Below are 23,867 nucleotides of genomic sequence, written 5' to 3' on the forward strand. Positions count from 1 at the left end.
GCGACTAGAGCCGTTAAACACAGTACAGTCCTTAAGTTTAGTATCCTTCTTTTAGATAGGTAGTAAAGAAGGTCCTACTATTAGTTTAGTAGGGGTTATTAGAGCTTCCTAAAGGCGACGGAGCTCGAGGAGGTTATCCTTTAGCTATTATTCTTAACGCAAGGCAGTAAGCCTGTTTTAGGTAGCTTCTTAAAGTCTCGCTATCGGCTAGGGGCTAAAGGCTAGTTAGCTATATCGACGGTTAACAATATTGCTAAGAATGTCGTTAATAGGCAATTCTAGGTTATTACCTAGGACTATAGGTTCTTCGGTAGGCCTAGTAGCAGGCTCTTTAGTAGGAGGCACTTTAGCAGGTGCTTTAGTAGGCACTTTAGTAGGCACTATGCTACTAGCGTTGTCGTTGCTAGCGCTGCTAGCGGTAGCACGGTTATTATTTCGTAATAAACCGGCTATTATAAGGGGCAACACTAATATTATATTGTTAGCCCCTAAGATACGGATATAGCGGAATTAGTAGATATCGGTCTAGTATGCTTAACTTAGTATAATAGGCCGTATAGAAGGCCTTGCTTAATAATTGGTACGGTTGTTTCGATAGGATAGTACGTATAGGTCCCGTTCTTCGGGCGCAATATAGTTAGATTAGTCTTATTCGTAGCTATACCGCTAAAAGCTTAAAATAAGAACTATCTAGCTACTGCCCTTAAAGGGTAGATCGAATACTATATAAGAAGGGTTATATTAGCAGGTAGATAGGGTAGTAGTAGGTACGAGTAGTATTCGATAGAGGTCTAGGAGGAGAAGGAGGAAGGCTAGCTAGTTAGCCTAACGCTAAGCGCCAAGCCCTACCTAAGGCACTAAGACCCTAGCTTTACTTAGCCTAGTTACATGCCAATTACGTATAGCCTCTTTAGCCCTAATAAATACTATTACTTAAACTACGCGCGCTATAGACGTACCTATCCGTCGGTTGCCTTAGTTAAGTATAGAAGAATAAGAAGAATATAAAGTCGTAGTAAGGGTAATAAGGGTAGGCGTAGCGCCGGCTAGATCCGCTAGACTACGTTATACTAGTCTACTATACTCCTACTACCGCGATTATATACTAAGCCTTCCGTTACTAGTCTATAATTAACTACCTAAATATAACGAGTCTTAGTAGTAGCTTATTAAGTAATAAGAGGCTTTATAGCGCTATAGTCTGCTAGTAGAGGTTATAGACCTTAATTCTAGCGATTCTAAGCCTTAGGCTCTAAGTCTAACTCCTCGAGTCGACGTTATACCCTATACTTTAGTAATCTTACTAGCTCGGTAGGAACTTGCTAGATTAACTAGTAAAGCTACTAGTCTAGAAGAGGTATCTCCTAATCCTTTATCTTAATTCTCCGGCTTTAATTTGCTTTCTTAATCGATATAATAAACACTCTAGCGCTTCCTTTTACTTGCTAATTAACCTACTAGATAGCTAGTACTTCTATTACTACGTACGCTCTTATTTAGGACTCCTTACGAGCTTCTATCGTACGAAATCGCTACCTAATAGAGCTAGAGCCTCGAATACTAAATCTACTAGCGAGTCGTCCTTCTATATAAACTTCGCTATACTATTAAATACCTCTACCGAGCGGTAGGATAGTTAGTCTCTCGTATTGCTAAGTAGTTAAAGAGAGTATATAAGACTGTTTATAATATATAAAGAATAGTAGACTCTATAGGTCTATCGCTATTAATCGTAAGAAGACCTAGATCTAGTATCTATTCTAGTCGACAACTCGAGAAGCCTATTTCTTATTAACGTACTATACCGGTAGCGTACGATCTTTACTACCTAATAATAGAGGGACATTATTAGCTTCGTTATATAAAATACTACTACGATATAGATAACTTTCCGCGAGATAAGGGACGCTTTAAACCTACCCTACTATCCTCGTACTATATCTCGAATTTGCCGTCGATTTAGCTTCTGCTACTACGTCGTACGCCCTCGCCCCTTCTATAGTATACTAATATAATAAAAGAGGTTAGAATAGGTATAGTTATACTATTACTAGACAACTAATAATTAGGCTAACGTTCTATAGTTAAACGAGTATACTATATATAATAGATTATATAAGCGGCTCTTTATAACTCGGTAGGTTAGTAAGCGTAACTAAGACGTATATTCGAGGCCTCGCTTCTAGCGCCTACCTTACTAGATAATATAGGCCTATATTAGTAGACGTAGCGGTAAAGGACCTCTTATTCTATAGAATACTAGTACTTTAGATTAGGGCAATATTAATACCGCTAGCTATTCTTAATATATTATACTAGAAGTCTATAAAAGACTCGACTAATTAAATACTATTATTACTAACAACTTAAGCCTTTATTATAATAGGGTATAGTACCTCGAATTTGTCTTATTCTAGTAAGACAACGCTATCTCGCACTAAGCGGCTTATATAATAATAGCACTTAATTCTTATCGTATTATCCGTATAGTATAGCTACCTTCTTTACCTAACCTAAACTCTACTAAGAACCTCTAGCGTACTATATTAGAGGCTATTAAACGGCGTAGAGATAGGCTAGTTAGTCGTAAGCTATTACTAGCAATCCTTAAAGAATATAGTAAGATTACCTTCTAGTAAATACGAGTATAGGTTAATAGTATACCTAAGCGCTACTAAGCTATTACTAATACTAAATGCTAATAGCGGCTATACTCGTTAGCAAATAGATAGAGGCTACTTTATTATCTATAGTCGTTAAATTAAGCCTTCTATATAGCCTTAAGTTATACCTCCTTCTTAACCCTAAGAGTTACTAATCCGCCTATAGTCGACCTAACGTTCTAATCGCCTACTTCTATTAGCTACTAGCATATCTGTACACTAAGTTTTGTTAGGCAAAGCGTGAAACCTAGCCGGGGGCGTAAAATTAGCGAATTCGCTAAGAAATAGCCTTCCGATGCGTCAAGAGTCAAGACTCAAGACGCTGCAGTATGCACGCATGCGTTATTGGCACCAACCTTGTTTGTTCCTAAGCGCTGCTCCAGACCAGTGGGCACCTGGAGCAACTCGAGGAGCTTGATTGGTCTGTCGCTCCGCTCGAATAATGTCCTCCCAATGTTAACAACGCTGGCTCATGAAGAGGGGAGCGAATTCATTGCACCAAAGCCAGAAGGCGATGATGATGCTGTCCAACGAACTCAGACTCCCGAAGACGATGAAACTGGCCGAGAGGCTCGATTTTGGCGATCATATTCTTGGTCTTCAGGAGAGCTACCCTCGCTACGAGGATTTCTCGAACATTTACGAGGACAGTCCAGATATGCCTCCTGGAACGTTCAAAGCCGGCGACGGGATACGTATGAACGTGGACGGCATCCTGGACTGGGACGAGAAACACAATGCACCACGACCACACAAGGGAAGATAATGAGGCATCGATCACTTCTTCCTCGCTCAATTGCTGTACCATTGCGATCGCTATCATCATAACTGCAATCCACCAGCCGGTACATTCCCTGCAGAACTCTGCCTGACATGCGCTTTGGACCCAGCAAATAGAGATTTCCAAATGAAAGCTTCGCTGAGGAGTAATTCGATATCCTTTTCCGTCCAATCCCTCGTTGGCAGGGATTGTAAGAACATCATGATTTCTTGGAAATCCATTTGCTGGAGCTTATCCGACCATTTTACCAAGAAGGCGGCGCAGACGTAGAGGTGGAAGGCGGAGAAACCTTGGTCTTCGGCCTAGACGGATATCAGTACGACGGTCTCTGTAAGCTTGTTTGGGTAGGCAGTCTTACGAGATATGTATCCCACATGCGTATCGTGTTCTTCACACTGATCTCTCGCATCAGGAGACAGTTCATCCATCTGAAACTGAATTGGATGAATTCTACGCCTTCTTTTTCCATGTGTTTTGCCAGAGCGCCATCTATTCTTGCTGTGAGGTCACGTAATGCTGAGACTTGTCGTTGGATCCCGGGTTGTGCGTGAATGTAATTGTCTTGTATTCCGTCTAGAAGTTTTGTCAGACACCAGAATGAATCTGCTTCGACGGCGTCCAACACAGCTTTGGGCAATTGTCCTGGATCCATGCCTGTTGCTACCTCCGGATCTGTGATGTACTGGCCCAGAAAGACCTGCCAAAATGGTGTCACAAGATCATTGATCCCTTGCACGTAGCCTGATGCAGGATGTCGAATGGCCCACACGTATAATATTCTTTCGAGACTTCGCTGTGTCGCTTCATAGCTGTAGAGCTCCAAGTGGGGATTTGTTCGAGGTACATCGATGCTAATTTGGTGCCAGATTGCTTCGTCTAGACCTCTGCCTCGACCGCGATTCGAAACAGGCGAGGAATTGGGCCCAGCGATCATTCCTGCTTCGACGGGTTGTGATGCGCCCATTGTGCCTCGTTCGAATGCTTGTCGGACGGCGTCCAGGTAATCTTTTCGTTTTCGTTCAAGCGTGTTTACTCGCCGTTCTGAGCTTGTAGGGAGGTACCCGAGAAGGAGTTGCCAGGTCATGGCGCGGACTTCGCTGGGCAATCCCGACCATGCACTATTTCGGAGTTCTGCGAGGTTCACTGACGACGCCTGGAGGATCTTCTTGAACTTGTTTATGCGAGTGATACGCGCTGAGTGTGCTTCGATTTCTTTTGCAGACGCTCCAGCTGGGACGGATGGATGTGATATCAGGTGCAGACTGTTGGCCGGGTCTCGCAATATATCCTTGTACTGTGGTCGCAAGATCTTCTGGCCCTCTGTGCTTCGTTTCATGGTGGGATATGCTGGAATCGCTCGTACTTCCGACACATCTCCGTTATCGAGTGCCGGCGCGTACGAAAGTGATGATGCAGAGGCAACACTCCCATTCCGCGAAGCATTGGCATGTGGTGTCCTGTTGTCGCTTCCAAAACCGCTTGCGATAGTCGATTCTTTCGCCTTGTTCGTTGACGCCTTCTTGCCTTTCCTTCGCATTGATGCTATGCTCGGCAGTCCAAACTCATCCTCATCTTCGTCCAAGCCAAACGTGTTTCCATCCTCATCCCAGGCATTACTCGTGTCTGAAAGGAAACTCTGGTACTTTGGTCGCGAGGGTGGCGATCGACCAGTTCCGGGGGGTGGTGTGTTCCCGCTACCTCTCGCACTAGAAGAATAAGGCGGTGTTCGGGGTCGATCTCCAGAAAGCGATCTACGACATATCAACATAGATCCAGGCGTAATATGCAGGACAAGTGGTATTACAGATTGTCCAGTTTCAGTATATCGGCGTGGGAATATGACGCGCCAATGACCTTGCGCTGCGATGCTTCCTGCGAGTTGGCGCGATTGGTTTGCTCATTGTTGCTTCGTTGACTCGTAGCCGAGCTAGTTCGCCAGAACGGAGATGCAGTGCTGTACAATTGTGAGTAGCCATTCCCTTAACTCTTTACGACTCATGCTTACTCGGTCCGGTCTATAAAGGCCCAAAGGTCGCCCATATTAGCTGGTGCTTCTGCTAGGTCGGAAGTGCCGAATGCGCGGGAGGCTGGGAGGCAACGGTGGTGGTGGTGGTGGTAGTGGTGGAAGGAGTAGTGAGGCACGACGAACCGACCTGGACCATCTCGCGGACGCTCTCCTTAGACCAATTAGTGCATTTCTGTAGCATGTGATTTTCACGCTATACCTGCTGCTGAGCCGGCTTCTTGAACATGGCGACTCTTTCAGGAGTGTCACCAATTACAGGAGCGCGCACTGTTCTATTCACGGTCTGCTGGCTCCAGGACCATCGTCAAAGAACGGGACCCCTCGGTTTCGGCAAGCGCCTACTCCCGCTGTCCCGCTGTCCCGCAGTCGCCCGCCATCCCTCGATCCCTCGAACGCAGCAAACATCACCACCGCATCCGCTCTTCCACCTCCCACCTTGATTTCATCCCCTCCATACTCCTTCCTCTCCACATCATCATTTTTCTCGAGTCACACCGCGTTTGTCTGAGCTCATCGTGGTGCCCGCACACTCGCGACCATGGCGGACAATGGCGTTCAGGATGACGAGGATCTGTTCGCAGACCTGTGAGTACAACCTACCGCGAAACTGCTCTCAACGCCGGTCGCGCGCGCGACACGTCTGGACATGGCTAACCGCAGGTAGCTACGACGGTGATGACAGCGCGCAAGAGCCTACACAGAAGGCCGAGCCCGAGCCTGAGCCGCAGCTCGGCACACCACCCCAAGACTTCAGCGGCGGCGATGAGCCCACCATAGCCGCCGGAGATGGCGGTGCTGCCGAAGCGAAGAATGAATACAACGAGGAGCCACAGTACAATAATCACGGCGGCAGCATGGATGGCGTCCAGAATGAGTTCAGAGATACCCCGGCGGACGAGAAGCCTATAGGTATAAAGGAGGATGGGTAAGTAGCACTCCCTTTTCTTCATTCCCAAGTGGTGTGAGCGTGAGCATCACCAATATACGGCATCAGCACCACAGCAGCAGCAATAGTCGCCTGAATAGACGCCGCGGCCAACTTGGTCCTTTGCGTACACACCTCTTTTGGCCTCCGTTATCAAGTCCCGACAAACTCGGCTTGGTCAAGGAATGTGGGCGTACAACGATATCACAGCCTCGGACCGAGTGGCGGATAGCTGCTATCTCGATTTGGAGAGACTGCCGGCTCCGCTACGATCGCCAAGTTCCAGCCTGCCGTCGATGCAAATCACTTTATCAAGATCGACGCAAGGCACAATGGCACATCTTTGCCACACAAGTCCAACATTGTTACATGCTGGGTGTGAATCAGGGACAAAGCGGTGGATGGGACGTGCAATGGGAGGGTCTCAGAGCCCAAAGTTGGCAAGCTCTCATTTGCAACTGATGCTCGCGCACTATGTTGCCTGTCAGACAAATGGGGTGGTACATGGCGTCGAGAAGATGCAAAGTTGTCGGACACTCGTCCTTCATTTGGTCTACCTGACTTCTACCTTCTATATACATGGAAATGTTGTGGGAGACGCAACCTGGCCAGCACGCAAGTACTACAACTGAGCGCCTTAGCTTGAGCACAATGACCGCACTAGCGACTACCTAGCAGATCAGATCAGATCAGTCAGACAGAAGAGAGGAGATAGCCGATAGAGTCATGCTGCTGAGTACCGCTTTCTGCTGCACGAAAGTGACATGCATACGGTCAGCATTGATAGCATGCAATCAGCTTGATAATCCGCGAACATCGCCAAAGAGACAGACAGATCTGAATACCAAGCTCGTGCAGTCGAGAGCGTTTCCTTGAGGCTAGGACAGAGTTCGCCGTTCCTGAAGCCCCGCAGAACCACACTTCACTGGTTTCGAGATGGCGCGTATTTGACGAAGGCTCGTGCGGGCTTGCCAGCATTGCACAGCGCGTGGACACCACACGGTGAATGCATTATCGGGGTCGATGCGGCATGCAAGGCCGAGACACCCACAACACCACCGTCATTCCCGCGTCGGTCGGAATGGGCTGGTCGGCATTCGGCTTGTGTTGGCAGGTGCGGTAGCCATACGAGAACCCTGAATGATCACAATCTGGTGCAGGACCGATCAGACATGGCAGAGGCATGTCGCCTCGTGCGCGAAGGAGGATTAATGTTTTACCCGACAGCTCACGCTCACATCATTCTGCGTGGCAATAGAATTTTTGCAGTCACTAACATAATGATTATAGAAAGATGTTCATTGGCGGTCTCAACTGGGAAACGACAGACGGTAAGCTTGGCATGCTCTGTATCGATCTTTACGGCATCTAACATGTATCGTTAGAATCGCTGAAGCAGTACTTTTCGCAATTCGGAGAAGTCGTAGAATGCACAGTCATGCGAGATGGCGCCACCGGCCGCTCGCGAGGCTTCGGTTTCTTGACTTTCAAAGACCCCAAGAATGTCAACACGGTCATGGTCAAGGAGCATTCATTGGACGGCAAACTTGTAAGATTAAGCAGAGGCGTGTCACGGAAGAGAAAGAGGAACAAATCTAACAGATGCGGTCAGATCGATCCCAAGCGGGCTATCCCACGAGACGAACAGGAGCGCACAGCCAAGATTTTCGTCGGCGGTGTCTCCCAGGAAGCAACGGAGGCCGACTTCAAGGACTTCTTCATGAAATTCGGCCGTGTACTTGATGCTACCCTTATGATGGACAAGGACACTGGCCGACCAAGAGGCTTTGGCTTCGTCACGTTCGACTCGGAACTCGCTGTCGAACGCACACTGGAAGGCCCACTCGCGATTCTTGGCAAGCCGATTGAGGTGAAGCGTGCCCAACCGCGAGGCAAGATGGGCGAGGAGGAGGCACCAAAATCTAAATGGCAGCCTCGAGGCCAGTTCGGCAACAACAACGGAGGTGTTGGATTCGGCAACCAAAATCAAATGGGTGGCGGTGATGTCAATGCCAACGGTGGCAGTCAAGGCCCGAACAACATGACTCCAGCAATGATGGCACAATACTGGCAACGAATGCAGCAATACTTTGCGATGATGCAAGCACAGAACATGGGCGGCGGAATGGGCGGAATGGGTGGCATGAACCCCATGATGCAGCAGATGATGATGCAGCGCGCCCAGCAAAACGGTCAGATGAATCCTCAAATGATGCAGCAGATGGCTGCTATGCAACAAGGCTTCAATGGCGGCATGCAGGGAGGCGGCAACTCACCTATGCAAGTTGGACAGAATGGCAATGGCCGGTCGAACTCGCAAGGCGGCTTCTCGGCCCAGGAACAGCTGATGTTCGAACAGCAGAAGTATGAACGTCAACAGATGGCTCGCATGCAACAGGGCAACTTTGCCGGCGAGAATACTTGGGAGGGCATGTATGATGATGTCCCAGCTCCTCAAGGTATGAGCCCAGGTCCTGGACGCGGTGGCTTCAATGCTCGTGGAGGTCGCGGTGGCTTCCAGAAGCCCACTCCCCAGCCAGCAGGTCAGGCGCCTGCTGGCGCACCAACTGGCCCCAAGAACGCCGGCCGGCCCGGCGCTAACTACCGAGGCGGCGGTCGAGGAGGACATCGTGGCTTCCACCCGTACGCGCGCGGTGGTGGTTAGTAGGTATCAATCTCCTGCACAGTCTCATGCGCGGCGACCCGTCAAATCCAGCGGCTTTGTAACCTCAAGCAATGCTGTTGGAGGACCCGACTCGGTATGTTCCTCAATCGAGCCACCGATCAAGCAAGAGACACACGTCAAGCAAGAGACGCATTCCGATACCGACCCTCCATTCATTAGACGACAAACTTCAAGCAGAAGCAAGAAGCCTATCAAGCAGGAGAGTCCCAGCGATCTAAAAACACCATCCAAACAGGAGACCCCAGGCGAGGCGAGCGTTTCCATCAAACAGGAAGAAATGTCCTTGGATCCCGACTCACACCGTTTCCCGTCTCTTTCTGCTTCTTCCGTGCTCGATACCTCCACATTAGCGATACAAACATAGGATCGGCGTCATTCGGAGGACCGCTATGCATTTCAAAGGCGCAGCTTTGAAGATCTCCTGAAATACCACCTTATTGCTTTGCTTCTATGCAATGGGTCCAGGTCATGAACAGAAAAGCTACGAAAGGAAAGAGACTTTGGGCATTTCAAGAGGGCTTCAATGTCTTCAATGGGCTGTTTCATGTTTCGAACGTAGAGTAGCCTGTGTCGATGCTCTCAATGACGAATTGTATGTACCTCTTCACAACCTGTCTCCTTCTCAAACGTGTTTAGCTGGATTTCCTAGTTTCCTCCTCGGCTGCCTACAATTCTTTTTTCCATCGAATGTGTTCGACCACAGTCAAGCCAAGCTGTACCGAGGAACGAATTAGCTACTGCACTAGAACACCAAAAGTGTCGTCGTGAAAATGGTTGATCGTCGGGCAGCCTCGGCGATGACTGAAGCTCCCCACCTCATCTTGCATCGCGGGGCTCTCCATTATTGCGACTGAACCACACAAATACTCACACTGACGTCGTGGCTACTGCACGGCTTGATAGTATATCACATGAAGAGCCTCGTAGGTGTGAAAAGTGCCTTGTCTCCTTCTAACTCTACCAAACCCATAGCGCTACGCTGCTTAAGGACAATTCCAACAACCAGACTACCACCCTCTCACACCCAAGCTCTCCATCAAGCTACTACGCGATCATTACAGCTCAAGCTCACTCCAGACACGAGACCAACCACATTTCTCAACCCAAAGACAGCAACCATGTCCCTCTTCACTCCCCACTCCGACTTCCCGCCATCCGGCATCAAACCCATCCTCGACGAAGTAACCCAACTCCTCAAATCCCGCTCCGAAACAATCTCCATCGCCGAAACCGCCGCAGGCGGCCTCATCTCCTCCTCCCTCCTCTCCCAACCGGGAGCGTCAGGCTACTACAAAGGCGGCCTCACCCTATACACCCTCCCCTCCCGAATCGCATACGCAGGCTGGACCCAAGAAACGATCGAGAATTACAAGGGTCCTACTACCGATATCGTATCCGGGTTGGCGAAACATGTAAGGAAGGATTTAGAGAGTACGTATACGTTATCTGAGAGTGGGACGGCGGGACCGACGGGAGGTACGACGAGGAATCGAAAGCCGGGGTATGTTGCTCTCGCGGTGGATTGTGAGAGGGGCACTTTTGTGAGGGAGATTGAGACCAACTTGGGGCCGGATAGGGTGGGGAATATGGTGCAGTTTGCTATTGAGGCGTTGAAGTTGTTGAGGGATGTTATGAGTGGGGAGGCGAAGCTTTGATGGAGGGTATGAGAGCGGATGCTGGGCGTGCTGGAGGCATTGGTATGATATGCAGCTTCGTTAATGACTTGCTCATCTCAGCCTTCTTCTTGTTTGGATTGGCATGCGCTGCTCACTGCTCAAGACGGGATGCATGAATTCTGGAATCTGGTTTTTGGCGTACAACAGTGCGGAACAAGCAGTGTCAACACATCTCAGTTCGAATCATGCTGTCTGGGAGTGACGCTTGCCAAGATTTTCCAATTTATGATCCATTCTTTGTGCAGCTTCTGTTGCCTGAGACTCGTTGCTGCATCTACGGGAAGCCGCAGACTGCCGTAGTCTGATCTACACCGCTTGAGACATGACATTGGCATAAGTACTGGTGAGCAGTATTTCTCTTCCATCGGTTCACCCAGCACCTCAGAAAATGACCAAGATGGCTTCCGTGGACTTCGCGTCATTCCCTATTATCTTAACTGCTTCCATCATTTCCGGCGTCATGATCTGGCTTTGCCTAACCTTTCTCAATATCTTTCTCGACTGGACGGCCAAAGTTACATCACCAATCACGCGCGAATGCTCTAGAGAACTCCGCAGAGCAATCGATGTAGTTTCCCTCAGGATCATCTCCAGGTTCCCAAATTCACAACTTCACCGGAATCAAAAGTCAATGAGCGACATCATGGAGTATGCACCAGGCTGGTGCGGGTTCCTATGGGAAGGCTATCTTGGCGACCATGGTTATAGATCGCAGATCTTCGAAGTAAATCAGTACCACTCTCCACAATTGATACCACCGCTGACACAGAACAGCTTAACCTTGACGCCCCGAACGTCGAAGAAAAGATGCGTGAGATAGTTCTAGATCTGATTAGCGATGTCCTCGGCACGATATCTACAGATGTGTCCATCTATCACCTCGACATGAAGAATTCGGCCACCGGTCAGAAGGATTACGACTTGGATCAACGATGCAGCCTCTTTCACAGCGTCACAGAAGACTTGGGTCGCACGGCGACCCGTGCCGTTGTTGCGCGTTTCTGGGAATTGCAGGGCGCTGACTACCTTCGTCGCCAGAATGGTGCATTGGATCAGCGTCTCGACGTATTATAGCGTGCCAGGAGAGTGGAAAGCGGAGTGAACTCGGGGTGGATAGTCGGGTACTAATAAATGGATTCACCAAGGTTCGTCTTGCTCTACGAACCGGAGCCTGGTATCCAGCGGTTGTCCCAGAAGACATTTCGATTCATGATGGGGAGTCGGTCATCGGAAGAGGTGATCTGATTGGTTTCGCAGTGAAAGTAGTGCTTGGGGTCAGGTAGCAGTTGAGGAGTGTGAAGTAGATGGGTGAATACATATAGCTTCTCCATGCAGCTGGGTATAGGAGTCGGATGGCAGTACATCGATTACATTTCCTCCTCATTCTTCGTTATTACCAGAGGGCGTGAACCCATAGCCGTATTCCATGAGGTCAGTACTCACCAGGCTTACCATTGACTGACGTGTTCATTACCAGTACATGTATTCATCGTATTGATGAAGTCCATAACCTCCATGTCGAACTGATCAGGGAAAAACTCAGTCAGTAGCTCAGTCCAACTCATTTCTTCACTGCTGCCGTTTCCAATATCAGCAGTAGCAGGCCAGCTTCCTTCATCAACGAGATTGCCATTTGGCGAGATATGTGGGTCACCGGTATGACCAAGGGCTTCAAGTGTAGTTTCCTCGGTGTCTAAGATAGCCGATGTGCCTCGAATAGGCCAAGAGTCAATACTATCGTCAGCTTCGTGAAGGCGAGAGGAGTGCTTGATTGCCGTAGAGGCATTCTTTTCATTTTCAAATCCAGCTCCATATACGCTTTCTTTGAGCATTGAACTCAGGAGACGGTGGCCGCGAGAAGCAAGGTCACTATCTGAGCTCACTTGATCGAGAAGTGTCAGGGCCTTCTCGACAAGATCGAGGTGAGAAATATATTCCGGTTCGGAGGGAGAACGGTGCATGATGTCGAGGCATAATGTCACTCCTGCACCCGTGAGATGGGCGTGAATTGTCCAGACGTGCGGTCGATCAGGAATCGAGAACGCAGCTGCAGTTTCTGCTATGATGTTCTTGGAAGCTGTGATTGATGCCCATCGTGTATATGCGTACGCTGGGTCACGGAAAGACTTCCCCAGGAAGTGACGGTGCAGAATTATAGTCTTGTGAGCGTGTATGATTCTGGCGGAGGAAGTGGCCCATCGCAACCAAGGAGGAGAATCTGCGGTAATGGTCGGTCGCCAGGGTGCGAGATCCCGCAGCTTGGAGTCGTAATTCAAGACCAGCTCGTATTTGGTTGTAGGATCCGTTGCCACTGTTTCTTCCATGCTTGCAATATGGTATTCGATGACAACGTAAGCGATGTTCAAAACATAATTGAAGTATTGTGCCACTTCCTTCAGCTCACCACCGTCGATGTGACGAGGTCGGGGGATCGCGAAGTGTTTGGGGTGAATGGCAAACATGTCATATGATGGTAATGACAACCAATCCTGCATAGCCATGCACCACCAGATTCTGCGACCCACTTCTCTTTGGATTGGATCTCTCATCTTGGCTCCATACCCACCTTTGCTTGAATCGGAGTCGTCTTTCAACTTCGAAAGTCCGAGGTTCTGCGCGATACGATGCGCGCTACCGAACATCACAAATTGCTGATTGGAATATCCGAGTAGATGGCTGCTACCCATAAGGACCTGGATGGTCTGGACAGAGCATACATGTGGCCTAGACGCGAAGTCTCCTAGAGATAGACATCTCATGGCAGCTTCGTGGAAACTGCGACTAGTCGGTCGTTTAGAGCCAAGAGGAAAGCCCATACGCAGTGCCACATCATCTTGCATGCATGCTAAAGTCGTCGCAAGAACGGCAAATAGAAGAGCACACCATTGGAGGTCGAGCTCGCTGAGACGAACCTTCCCTTTGCTCGCATCGAGAACAGTATTGACTTCTTTGAGAAACGTCGGTGCATGCAGAACTTGATGATGCCATGCCAAATTCTCGATGTGGTACGTGACAATCTCCAGGATTTGGTACGGTAATGGTAGCCTCCGCTGTATTTGCGCGATCTCCGTGCATGGTTCGTGTAGTGGGTCGGTGGCTTCCAAGTGATCGGGAATGATTGCAGCTCCATTGGCACAAGGCACCGAGACGGCCTGTGCAACAGCAGGATCTGTTGCCAGGATTTTATTGCCTTCATGATCACGATATGCGACTGCTACAGGAGCATCATCCGGGAGAGAGTGTTGCAAGGCATTTCTGTTTGAAGAGCGTGCATGGTCTCGACGCCTTCGAAGATCACTGACTCCTGCTGGATAGACTCTGTGTACGTGAGGATCATAGCCTCCAGCCCAGACTGTCGAACAGGCGGCGCTCTCGCCAGCCTTGACACACCTGGTACACGGGTGTTTGCGGTCGCACTTCTGTCGTCGAAGGCTACATCGCGTACAAGTCTGTCTTTGCCTAATATTGATCCGTCAGTGAAGGCCTTTCAGAATACCAGGTAAAGTGTCTCGCACTTTGGCATCGCTGGGGTGTGAACGACTTGTACATGCGGCACTGATGGTGCTCGTACAACTAATTCCAGCCTTGGTCGTACAATGCGGCAATGCCATACAATATCACTGGGGCTATGGCAATTCAAACAGAAATTGCAGAAGTTTTGTGTCGCAATAATGAATGCGATACAGTGCAATGGGCCTGGAAAAAGTGGGGATGTACGAAGTGTTGTACGAGCTGAAGCTGAAAGAGGATGGAGGATGATCGGGATGACGAAGCCATCTTGCTCACCCGGAATCTGCCGTTCATCAAGTCTATTTCGCATTGGACATTCATAAAGCATTCTAACCTGAATTTGATGCAATCGTTTGTGATATTATAGTAGTTAGAAGCCTTAAGCAGCCGTATTTTCGGAGAACATCTATAATATAACAACTTAACAAAAGTTAGAGCCCCTTTAGGCTTAGTATAGCTTAAAACGGGCTAACCGCGGCCTCTAATTAGTAGACGCGAGGAACGTTAATACCTCTACGATCCGGAAGAGCGTAGACGTCGCAGTATATACCGCGACGAGCTATAACTTCGATAGTAGTCTCGAAAAGGGCGTCTTTATCGTATATATCTTATTTAGCAGTATTTACTTAAAGCGGTATACTCGATCGCGCTAGTAGCCTTATAGGAAGCGTAATTTAGTACGTACGACTAGTGCCGAGGCCCTACTATCGCAAGCTCCGCTATCGGGGTTTTATAAATATAATACTATCGACCCTCTTAGTTACTATCGTAGCTCTATCGACCTCTATAGCCTTCGAGAAGCTATACGAAATTGCGGTATCCTTCGCTCGCGAGTCCTAAGGAAGGCGCGCGTCGCGTATACGACTATAGCAGCCGCGTATAACGCGCCTACGTCTAGAGATATAACGACTTTAGTAGGCGCGCGGTTATTAATTACTACTATAATAACCTAATATCGCAATCGACTATTATAAACTCTACTAGAACCGACCTCGATCTAACTCCTCTAGCCGCCGGGTACTTATTCGCGTCGTACTAGTATAGATCTAACGAGGGCCTGCTACTAACTACCTATCGTAGTCTCTCGAGGCCTACTATAATACTCGCGAAGACGTACGCTTAAGATTATAGTCTTAAAGGGTCCGAGATATAGAAAGCTATAGTAAGTAGCGTAATACTTGAATGCTAAAACTAATGTTAATTGTAAGGACTATCTAGCTATAGAGGCGAGAAGTCCTAAAGACAGCAGATTGCAGCCTTAGGCATTATACACGTAATAGACCCTAAGACCCTAAAAGGTAGGTATATACTACCTACTTTAAGTCACCCCCTTATCGCGTATATATAGCTAAACAAACAAACAAAGGGGTACTAAACAGTACAGTTAAACGAGGCTATTCTATCTATCTAATTAATACTTAGTAGCAGGCTAAGCGGCGCTGTTAATAGTAGCCTTACAATCGACTAAATTCAACTGTTTAATAAAGCGAGTATGCTTAAGCTTATTAAGCGGCTTAGTAAAGCTATTAGCAATCTAATTATAAGTGCTAATCTACGTAACGGTAACTGTGCCGTCGGCAATCTTCTTACGGATATAGTGTACTCGAGCATCTATATGCTTAGTGCGGCTATTAACGCTTGTCGACTAGGTAATAGTAATAGCGGACTAATTGTCCTTATATAGCGTAATAGGCTTAATAGTGCCTTTATAACTAATCTCTTATAGCAACCGAGCTAAAGCAACGGCTTCCTTAGCGCTAGTTGTTAACTAAATATACTTAGCCTCTATAGACGATAGAGTAACTAAGGTCTAGCGGCCTAACTTGTATAGTAGTAGTCTACTAGCGAGCGTGAAGTAGAAGCCGCCTATCGAGCGGCGAGTAACTAGATCGTTAGCCTATAAGGCGTTATAGTATCTAGCAAGATTAAGCTTATCCTTGTTGCTTGTGCCCTCGAAGCGCATACCGCGACTAAGCGTGCTAACAAGGTACTTAATAAGCTATAGAAGCGCATAATAGTGCTCTTTAGTCGGGTTAGCGATAAAGCGAGACAGTAGGCTAGTCGTATAGCAGGTGTCTAGTCGAGTAATTATAGTAGGCTATAGAGCCTCGCTAATACCCTCTTAATACTTAGTCTTAAAGGCAGCACTAGCAGTGTAGCCTTTAGGGGCGCGTTAAATAGCTAACTTAATATAGCGCGGAGCTATTAGCATAGCAGGGGCTATACGGCCTTATATGCTATACTTCTTAGCTAGGCGGTTTAAATAGGCGTCCTATACTACATAGATAGTGCGGTCCTATCGGTTACGGATAATACGCATGCCGAGATAGTAGTGAAGGTTACTAAGTTCTCGCATACTAAAACGGTCCTTTAGCAACTAAGCGACTACCTACAAGGCAGTTAAGGAGTATACGATAATAATTATATTATCTACGTAGATAATAATAATAGAGTTGCTAACCGTATGTTTGAACACGTACACGTCGCTTATTATAGGGATAAAGTTTAGGCTCTTTAAGTACTTCCGAAGCTCTTTATACTATAGTATAGGCGATTGCTTAAGCCTATAAAGGGCCTTTAGTAATAGGCAAACTATGCCCTTGCTACTACGGTCTTCAAAGCCGTGTAGCTACTTAACGTAGATCTTGTACTTATCGCTAATTATAGCGTTTAAGAAGGTAGTAAGGATATCAAACTATTAAGCCTCTAGGTCGTAGTAAGCAATTATAGCAAACAAGGCACGTAGAGTGCTTAGTTTAGCGACAGCGGCATAGGTCTTATTATAGTCCTCGCCTTTAACCTAAGTAAAGCCCTTAACAACCTAACGGGCCTTAAATCGACTAAAGGTGCTATTAGCGTCTCGTTTGATAGTAAATACCTATTTGCTACGGACAACCTTGCGGCTAGTAGGAACCTCCTACTTAGCAACGTAGATCTAGGTAGCGTTATCTATAAGCGACTTATACTTAGTCTTATAGGCCTCCTTCTATTGTAGCTAGTAGGGCGACTCCTTAGCGGCCTTAAAGCTCTTTAGAATTGGAATGTCGTTATTTAGTGCCTGCTTAGCAATATAGTAGGCTACTATAAAGCCCTTTATATAGGCTATTAGCATGTTAGTAAGGTTGCGGCGTTCTTTGCGACTAGCGCCTATATCGGCTAAATAGCTACGTAATAGGTCTCGAGCTAACTTGTTGCTACGAGTTAAGCGTATAGTACGCGGACCTGCGGTATTAGGGCGTTTAAACTTAGGCAACTAGCCTAGCTCGCCCTTCTTAGCATTAGGGTTATATAGTTGCTTATTAGCTAAATAGAAGTCCTCTTTATTAGCGGCCGGCGGTTAAATGTTAGGCATATCGTCCTTAATCGGCGGTAGGTCGACAACCTTATTTGTTAATAGAACGGGTACCTTAGTAGGCTCTTCTTATTAAGGCGGAAGTTGCTAGACTACACTAGCTGCTTTAGCTGCCTTCGGAGCCTTATTCGTCGTCGTATTAAACAAGGCAGGCATAACTAACTTAATAGTTATAAACTCGCTCTTAGACGGGTCGTTAGAATTAGTATATAGCTTAATGCCCTATAGCAATTAAAGGTCGCTATCTAACTTAATAAATTGGATATCCTTCGAGGCAATAACCTTATGCTTATTAGGTAGATAGATTATATATTTGCCGGAGTCTACTAAGTCCTTAGCATAGCTAACTAGCTTACTAAGCTTGCCTCGAGCGTTAAACTTCTTACTACGAGCTATACTATAGTCGTAGACAATAGTCGTATAGCTATAGGTACGTAAGTACTAAATACGTAGCTACGTACGTAACTAGCCGAGTTCCTTAGCTACTATAGTATAAGGGCTATCTCTATCGAGTGCCTAGCTTAGTGTAATGTTAATAACCTATATAGCGGTAGTAACAGCCTACGGCTATAGAGCCTTCGGAAGGTTGGCCTATAGTATCATTTTCCGAGCGGTCGTATATACGATATAGTTGCTAACTTTAGTAAGGCTATTCTGCGTAGAAGAATAGGGAGCCGTAACCTGCAGCACAATACTATTATCGCGGGCCTAAGACAGGAGTTAATTGCTACTATATTCACCCCCTCTATCGAGGCAGTAAATAGGAATCGACTCTAAGATCGAGTGGCCGGTTTAAGTACGAATGTAGACCCGGTAGTCCTTAATTGCTACTGCAGCGCCTAACTTTAGGCTGCTAGCATATTCGTAGCGATATGCTAATTTAGCGCACGTAAAGAGCGTAAAGTAACGCTCCTTGCAAAGGCTAGGGTTAGTAATACAGACTACGTTAACATAGACAATATAGTAGATCGTAGATAGCCGCATTCGTAGTAGCCGGCTGTATTCCTTATAGGCTATAGCCAAGCGGCAGGCAATACAGTTATAGAAGGTCTGCTTCTTGTCGCTAGTAATAATAATGTAGCCTTTAGCCTCTAGGCGTAGAAGCTTAGTATAGTAAATATAGCTAAGTCGTAGGTGCCATTCGTTTATAGTGCCTATTAGCACCCCCTTCTTTAATAGAAGCGCAACAACCTAGCTATTAGGACCTGAAGTAGGCGTGTAAAGGAAAGGAAGGCTATCCTTACGGTAGGTTTAAGCGACAGTGACCTTATTGCTATTAGCATCGTGTGTAAATAAGACTCGCTTATCGTTACGGTAGAAGCAGCCCTTATCGGCAAGCTTCTCGGTTAATAGTAGGTTAGCTACTAGACTAGGCATATACAGTGTCTTAGACAGCCGTAGTGTGCTTATTCTATACTTATTAACAACCTTAGTACTAGCTATACTAATAAGCGTAGCGTGCTTAGTATTGCTACTAAAGCGAATAGGTACACTGCAGCCCTCGTATTTAATAAGCAATACTAGGTTATTAACTATGTATATACTAGTACCTAAGTCTACGACCTAATCGGTAGTACGAGTAGCAGCCGCGAGAGCAGAAGCGGCCGCATTACTAATAGTAATAGCGTTAAACGAGTATTGTAGTAATAGTATGTCTATGCGGGGGTTGTTGTATATATATAGGCCCTACGTACCTTACGGGCCTGTCGGCGGAGGTAGTTGCTGTTACTAAGCAGCTAGTCTATGCTGCTATTAGTGCTGCCGCTGTTATTGCACCCCCTTCTTCTTAGCCTTCTTACGCTTACGGCGGAGTCGGTCTTCTTCCTTTAAATAAGGGTACTTAGTATAGCAGCGATTAGATAGGTAAGTGCCTTCGCAATAGGCGCACTTCGGACGGGGCTAACTATTCTAGTTGTTTCTACCGCGGCCTCGACTAGTAGAATTGCCGCGGCCTCTACGGTTGTTGCCTCGATTGTTACCTCGAGGCGCGTTATTGTTATTGCTAGTAGGTACTAGTTGCTATTAGCTATAGTATCTATTGTACTAGGCCTAATTAACTTAAGCAACGTTCTTATTAAGCAACGCGCTAATAATGTTGTCTAGTGTATTACTGTTAACTGCGAAGTTAGTAGTACGTATATACTCTCGCCGTATCTAAGCGAATGCCTTATAGAATAGGCTAATTAGCATAATAAAGAAGTAGACAGCCTAATAGTCGCTAATAGCTAACTTAGTAGTACTTAGCGCACCTAACTTCTTCTTATAGTTATTGCAGAACTTCTCGAGGTCCTTGCTCTCGTACCGGAGGGTAATATATTCCTAGAACTGCATAAATTCAGTAGACCTACCGTTACTAGTGTATTTCTTTTTAAGGAAGTCCTATACCTCCTTCGAAGTAGATAGACTAAGTAGCGATTATTAAATATCGCTAATATAGTTAGCGAATATCTAGGTACGCGCTAACTAATCTTTAGAGTCCCATTTATCTTAGCGGTCTTTAAACTCTTTAGGCGTCTTATTAGAGGCCTTAACAAGGGGTCGCTAGCGGGTGCCTTGCATATAGCGCTAGACCGACATACCTTTAAGGGCGCCTTTAGCGGCGTATAACTATAATAGGTAGTTTTCCTTATTCTTTAGCTTTAGAATGTTGCTAATATAGGTGCTAGCGATAGCGCTAGTTAAAGAGGGTGCTATTACGGACAGCGATAGCGATAGTAAAAACGAGATACAAACCGTGTATTAGGTGTAGCGGACAGCCGAATAGCGTAGCCGCATAGGCGACGCGTCGTTAAATACTAGCGTAGCCGGACAGGCGACGCGGTGTTTGCTAGAAATCGAGGTGTTTGCTAGCTAATATAGTAGCGGCGGCGGCGACAACGACGTGTTAGCGGCGGCGCGATTTTTGATAGCGATACTAGCTACGTAGTAGTCGATAGAGTAACTATTAGAAGCGTGTAGAATGCGTGTTAGAAACGCAAGGGGCTTATAACTACTTAAATGCTAAAACTAATGTTAATTATAAGGACTATCTAGCTATAGAGGCGAGAAGTCCTAAAGACAGCAGATTGCAGCCTTAGGCATTATGTACGTAATAGACCCTAAGACCCTAAAAGGTAGGTATATACTACCTACTTTAAGTGTAATAGCGGTCGTACTCCGATATAGCGGCTAACAATTCTAGTATAAAGAGGTTTATAGTACTCGGTAGGAATTACCGTAAGAGTCGGTAGTTTTCTTTACGAAGATATAGTAAGACTCGCTACTACTTAGCCTACTATAGAGGATTCTCGATCTACGGCGGTTCGGCTTATTTCCTTCGTTTAGTATCGTCCCTCGGAAGCTAGACCTTAGGTAGATATTCGAATCGTAGCTAGTAGAAGGATCGACTATCGCGAAGCCTCTTAAGGTATTTTATATCGCTATTAGCCTTTTCTATAACGACGTCGCTAATAAGGCGGCTATAAAGGTCCTCGAGATCTAGTATTAATTCGATACGATATCTAGCTATAGTATTAGCGTCGCCTTACTCTTAGAGAGTACTACTTATAATTAGGAATAGACAGTATAGCTCCTAGCCCTATTTAGCGATAAGTACGCTAAGATAACCTACTTCTTAGACTATTTCCGGCTCCTCTATAACGGTACAGGCTTCGACTAGGTAGCGACGCGAAGTTGTCTCTTAACTATATATAGCGCTCCTATCCGGCGAAAGCCTTCTTTATTATTATTCGGTCTTGCTTTGCTAGAGGAGTATCGTAGCGAGTCGAGCGTTATAATAAACTAAGGCGCGGGCTATTAGAGTCTAGAGGTATAGGCTAAGGCTTAGCGCTAAGACTTACGTAACTTCTAGCCTATAAGTGCGCCCGAGATCTATACTTATTAAGCGCGGATACTTCCGATCTTTTGTCGCGGCGTAAGACGCTAGTAAATAGGCGTACTAGTATAGCGGTCTAATATAGTATCCGCGCTTAACGGTCTATAGGTTTAACGGTCGCGCGTTCGATTCTTAGCGAGTCGGCGTACGCTTATTAGCCGACTAGGCTAATCCTTAGTAGACGCGGCTTCGGAGGCGCCTAATTGCCTTAGGCGCGCGACTCTACTATAGGCGTACCTGCCTTAGAGGGATCGACTTATAGGCAGTTAAAAAACGTCGCTATACGTTTAGATTGCGACAGTTGTTTAATTAGCTGCCTCGAGTATAGGGTATGCTAAGGCGTTGCCTAGCTACATATTCGGATATAGGGTATACTAAGAAGACGTTGCCTAGCTACATATTCGGGTGCAGGGTATAACGTTATAGGCTGCGGGGGCTGCAGCTAAGAAGAGGGAAGCGCGTATTAGAGTCTAGAGGTGCAGGCTAAGGCTTGGCGCCAAGACTTACGTAACTTCTAGCCTATAAGTGCGCCCGAGATCTATACTTATTAAGCGCGGATACTTCCGATCTTTTATCGCGGCGTAAGACGCTAGTAAACGGGCGCACTAGTATAGCGGTCTAATACATATATTAGGGCTAAAGAGGCTATATATAATTAGTATATAACTAGGCCGAGTAAAGCTAGGGTCTTAATGCCTTAGGTAGGGCTTAGCGCTTAGCGTTAGGCTAACTCTCCTACCTTCCTCCCTCTCCTTCTAGATCTCTATCGAATACTAAACTAATTTACTACTACCCTATCTACCTGCTAACATAACCCTTCTTATATAGTATTCGATCTACCCTTTAAATAGTCCTTATTTTAAGCTTTTAGCGGTATAGCTACGAAAACTATCGATTTAACTATATTACGCCCGAAGAACGGGACCTATACGTACTATTCTATCGAAACAACCGTACTAATTATTAAGCAAGGCCTTCTATACGGCCTATTATACTAAGTTAAGTATACTAAGCCGATATCTACTAATTCCGCTATATCCGTATCTTAGGGACTAATAATACATTATTAGTGTCGCCCCTTATAATAGCCGGTTTATTACAAAACAACAACCATACTACCGCTAGTAGCACTAGCAATAATAACACTAGTAGCATAGCACCTACTAAAGTGCCTACTAAAGTGCCTCCTACTAAAGAGCCTACTAGAGAGCCTATTAAAGAAGAACCTATAATTCTAGGTAATAATCTAGAATTGCCTATTAACGACATTCTTAACAACATTGTTAATCGACGATATAGCTAGCTAGCCTTTAGCCCCTAACTAGTAGGGAGACTCTAAGAAGCTACCTAAAACAGGCTTACTACCCTACGTTAAGAACAATAGCTAAAGGATAACCTCCTCGAAATTCGCCGCCTTTAGGAGGCCCTAACAACTAATACTAAGCCGATAGTAGGGCCTTCCTTACTACTAGTCCTAGTCTAGAAGAAGGATGCTAAACTTAAGGACTACACCGTATTTAATAGCTCTAGTCGAAAGCAATACAACGACTATATTCGTAACTGTAAGCTTAACTAACGAAACGTACTAAGGGCTCTACTAAATAACTATTTACTAGTCGTCTATGCTATATAGTACATTAACGGCGACCTAAAACGCACCTAGGATAACTATTTTAACTCCCTTAATAACTAGACTGCTATTTAGTAGCAGACCTACAAAACTATTATACTAGACACCCTTAGAAACCCTATACTAAGGCAACAATACGCTTAGGACTAGTACCTTCGAGCTAAACAAAAGACTAATTAATCGGCTCGCTTATTTAAGGCCTATTTAAAGACCCTCGAAGACGACCTCCCGACGAAAACTAATTCTATCTAGATCTCCGAAATACGCCCTAAATTGAGATAGGAATTAGTCCTTAAATTAGACCGCTGCCGTGTGTTTAAATAGACTAATCTTATACGCATTCAATTTATAGTTAAAGTCGAAACTGCTAAACGAGCTATCTAGCTCTAGTAACGACTAGAATTAAGAATCCGACCTACTAGCAACCGTAGCAACCGTAGCCGCGGAGGAAACCAAGGTTCCTACTAAGACAATAATGCTAATAATAGGAACAGTAACGACCGCGGAAGAGGTCGTAGCCGACGGCTATATAGAGGAGGCCGTAATAGGGGCCGTAGAAGGGGCTCGTATCCTTATAACGCTAACCGCTCGACTAATAGTAGCTATAGCAACCTCCTAACTAGATTGAAGTGCTTTAATTGCGACAGCACTAGCTATCTACTAGGCTAATGCGACAAACCTAGGGATTAGGCCCGAGTCGACCGTACTGCCGCTAAGCACTAAAAGCATCTCTTAGTAGCTAAC

The 23,867-nt window shown here is 46.2% G+C and overlaps 4 protein-coding genes across 4 annotated transcripts; 2 read left to right on the plus strand and 2 right to left on the minus strand.

Moving 5' to 3' along the window:
• Positions 1-3,485: 3,485 nt before the first annotated feature.
• MYCFIDRAFT_198002 (uncharacterized protein) lies at positions 3,486-5,484 on the minus strand (the record flags this gene model as incomplete). Its single annotated transcript, XM_007930272.1, has 3 exons — positions 3,486-3,746; positions 3,803-5,195; positions 5,450-5,484. 3 exons carry the CDS (start codon positions 5,482-5,484, stop codon positions 3,486-3,488), a joined length of 1,689 nt encoding a protein of 562 aa, XP_007928463.1.
• Positions 5,485-5,919: 435 nt separating this feature from the next.
• On the plus strand, positions 5,920-8,554 carry MYCFIDRAFT_211785 (uncharacterized protein; the record flags this gene model as incomplete). The annotated part of the gene is made up of 5 exons (XM_007930273.1): positions 5,920-6,055; positions 6,135-6,395; positions 7,686-7,726; positions 7,781-7,944; positions 8,008-8,554. Coding segments are annotated over exons 1-5 (1,059 nt in total), but the record flags the coding sequence as incomplete, so codon positions are not given.
• Positions 8,555-9,958: 1,404 nt separating this feature from the next.
• MYCFIDRAFT_183271 (uncharacterized protein) lies at positions 9,959-10,817 on the plus strand. The gene has a single exon (XM_007930274.1). It carries the CDS (start codon positions 10,200-10,202, stop codon positions 10,734-10,736), a length of 537 nt encoding a protein of 178 aa, XP_007928465.1. The 5' UTR covers positions 9,959-10,199; the 3' UTR covers positions 10,737-10,817.
• A 1,289-nt stretch (positions 10,818-12,106) lies between these two features.
• Positions 12,107-22,607, minus strand: MYCFIDRAFT_208290 (uncharacterized protein; the record flags this gene model as incomplete). The annotated part of the gene is made up of 5 exons (XM_007930275.1): positions 12,107-12,215; positions 12,238-14,147; positions 14,194-14,216; positions 14,254-14,601; positions 22,602-22,607. 5 exons carry the CDS (start codon positions 22,605-22,607, stop codon positions 12,190-12,192), a joined length of 2,313 nt encoding a protein of 770 aa, XP_007928466.1. The 3' UTR covers positions 12,107-12,189.
• Between the last annotated feature and the right edge of the window lie 1,260 nt (positions 22,608-23,867).

Source organism: Pseudocercospora fijiensis, assembly GCF_000340215.1.
Source record: "Pseudocercospora fijiensis CIRAD86 unplaced genomic scaffold MYCFIscaffold_6, whole genome shotgun sequence".
NCBI classification, from domain to species: domain Eukaryota; kingdom Fungi; phylum Ascomycota; class Dothideomycetes; order Mycosphaerellales; family Mycosphaerellaceae; genus Pseudocercospora; species Pseudocercospora fijiensis.

Bases quoted from the DNA above. Each gene is read 5' to 3' on its own strand.
- MYCFIDRAFT_183271 (XM_007930274.1), top strand. From the start codon at position 10,200: ATGTCCCTCTTCACTCCCCACTCCGACTTCCCGCCATCCGGCATCAAA.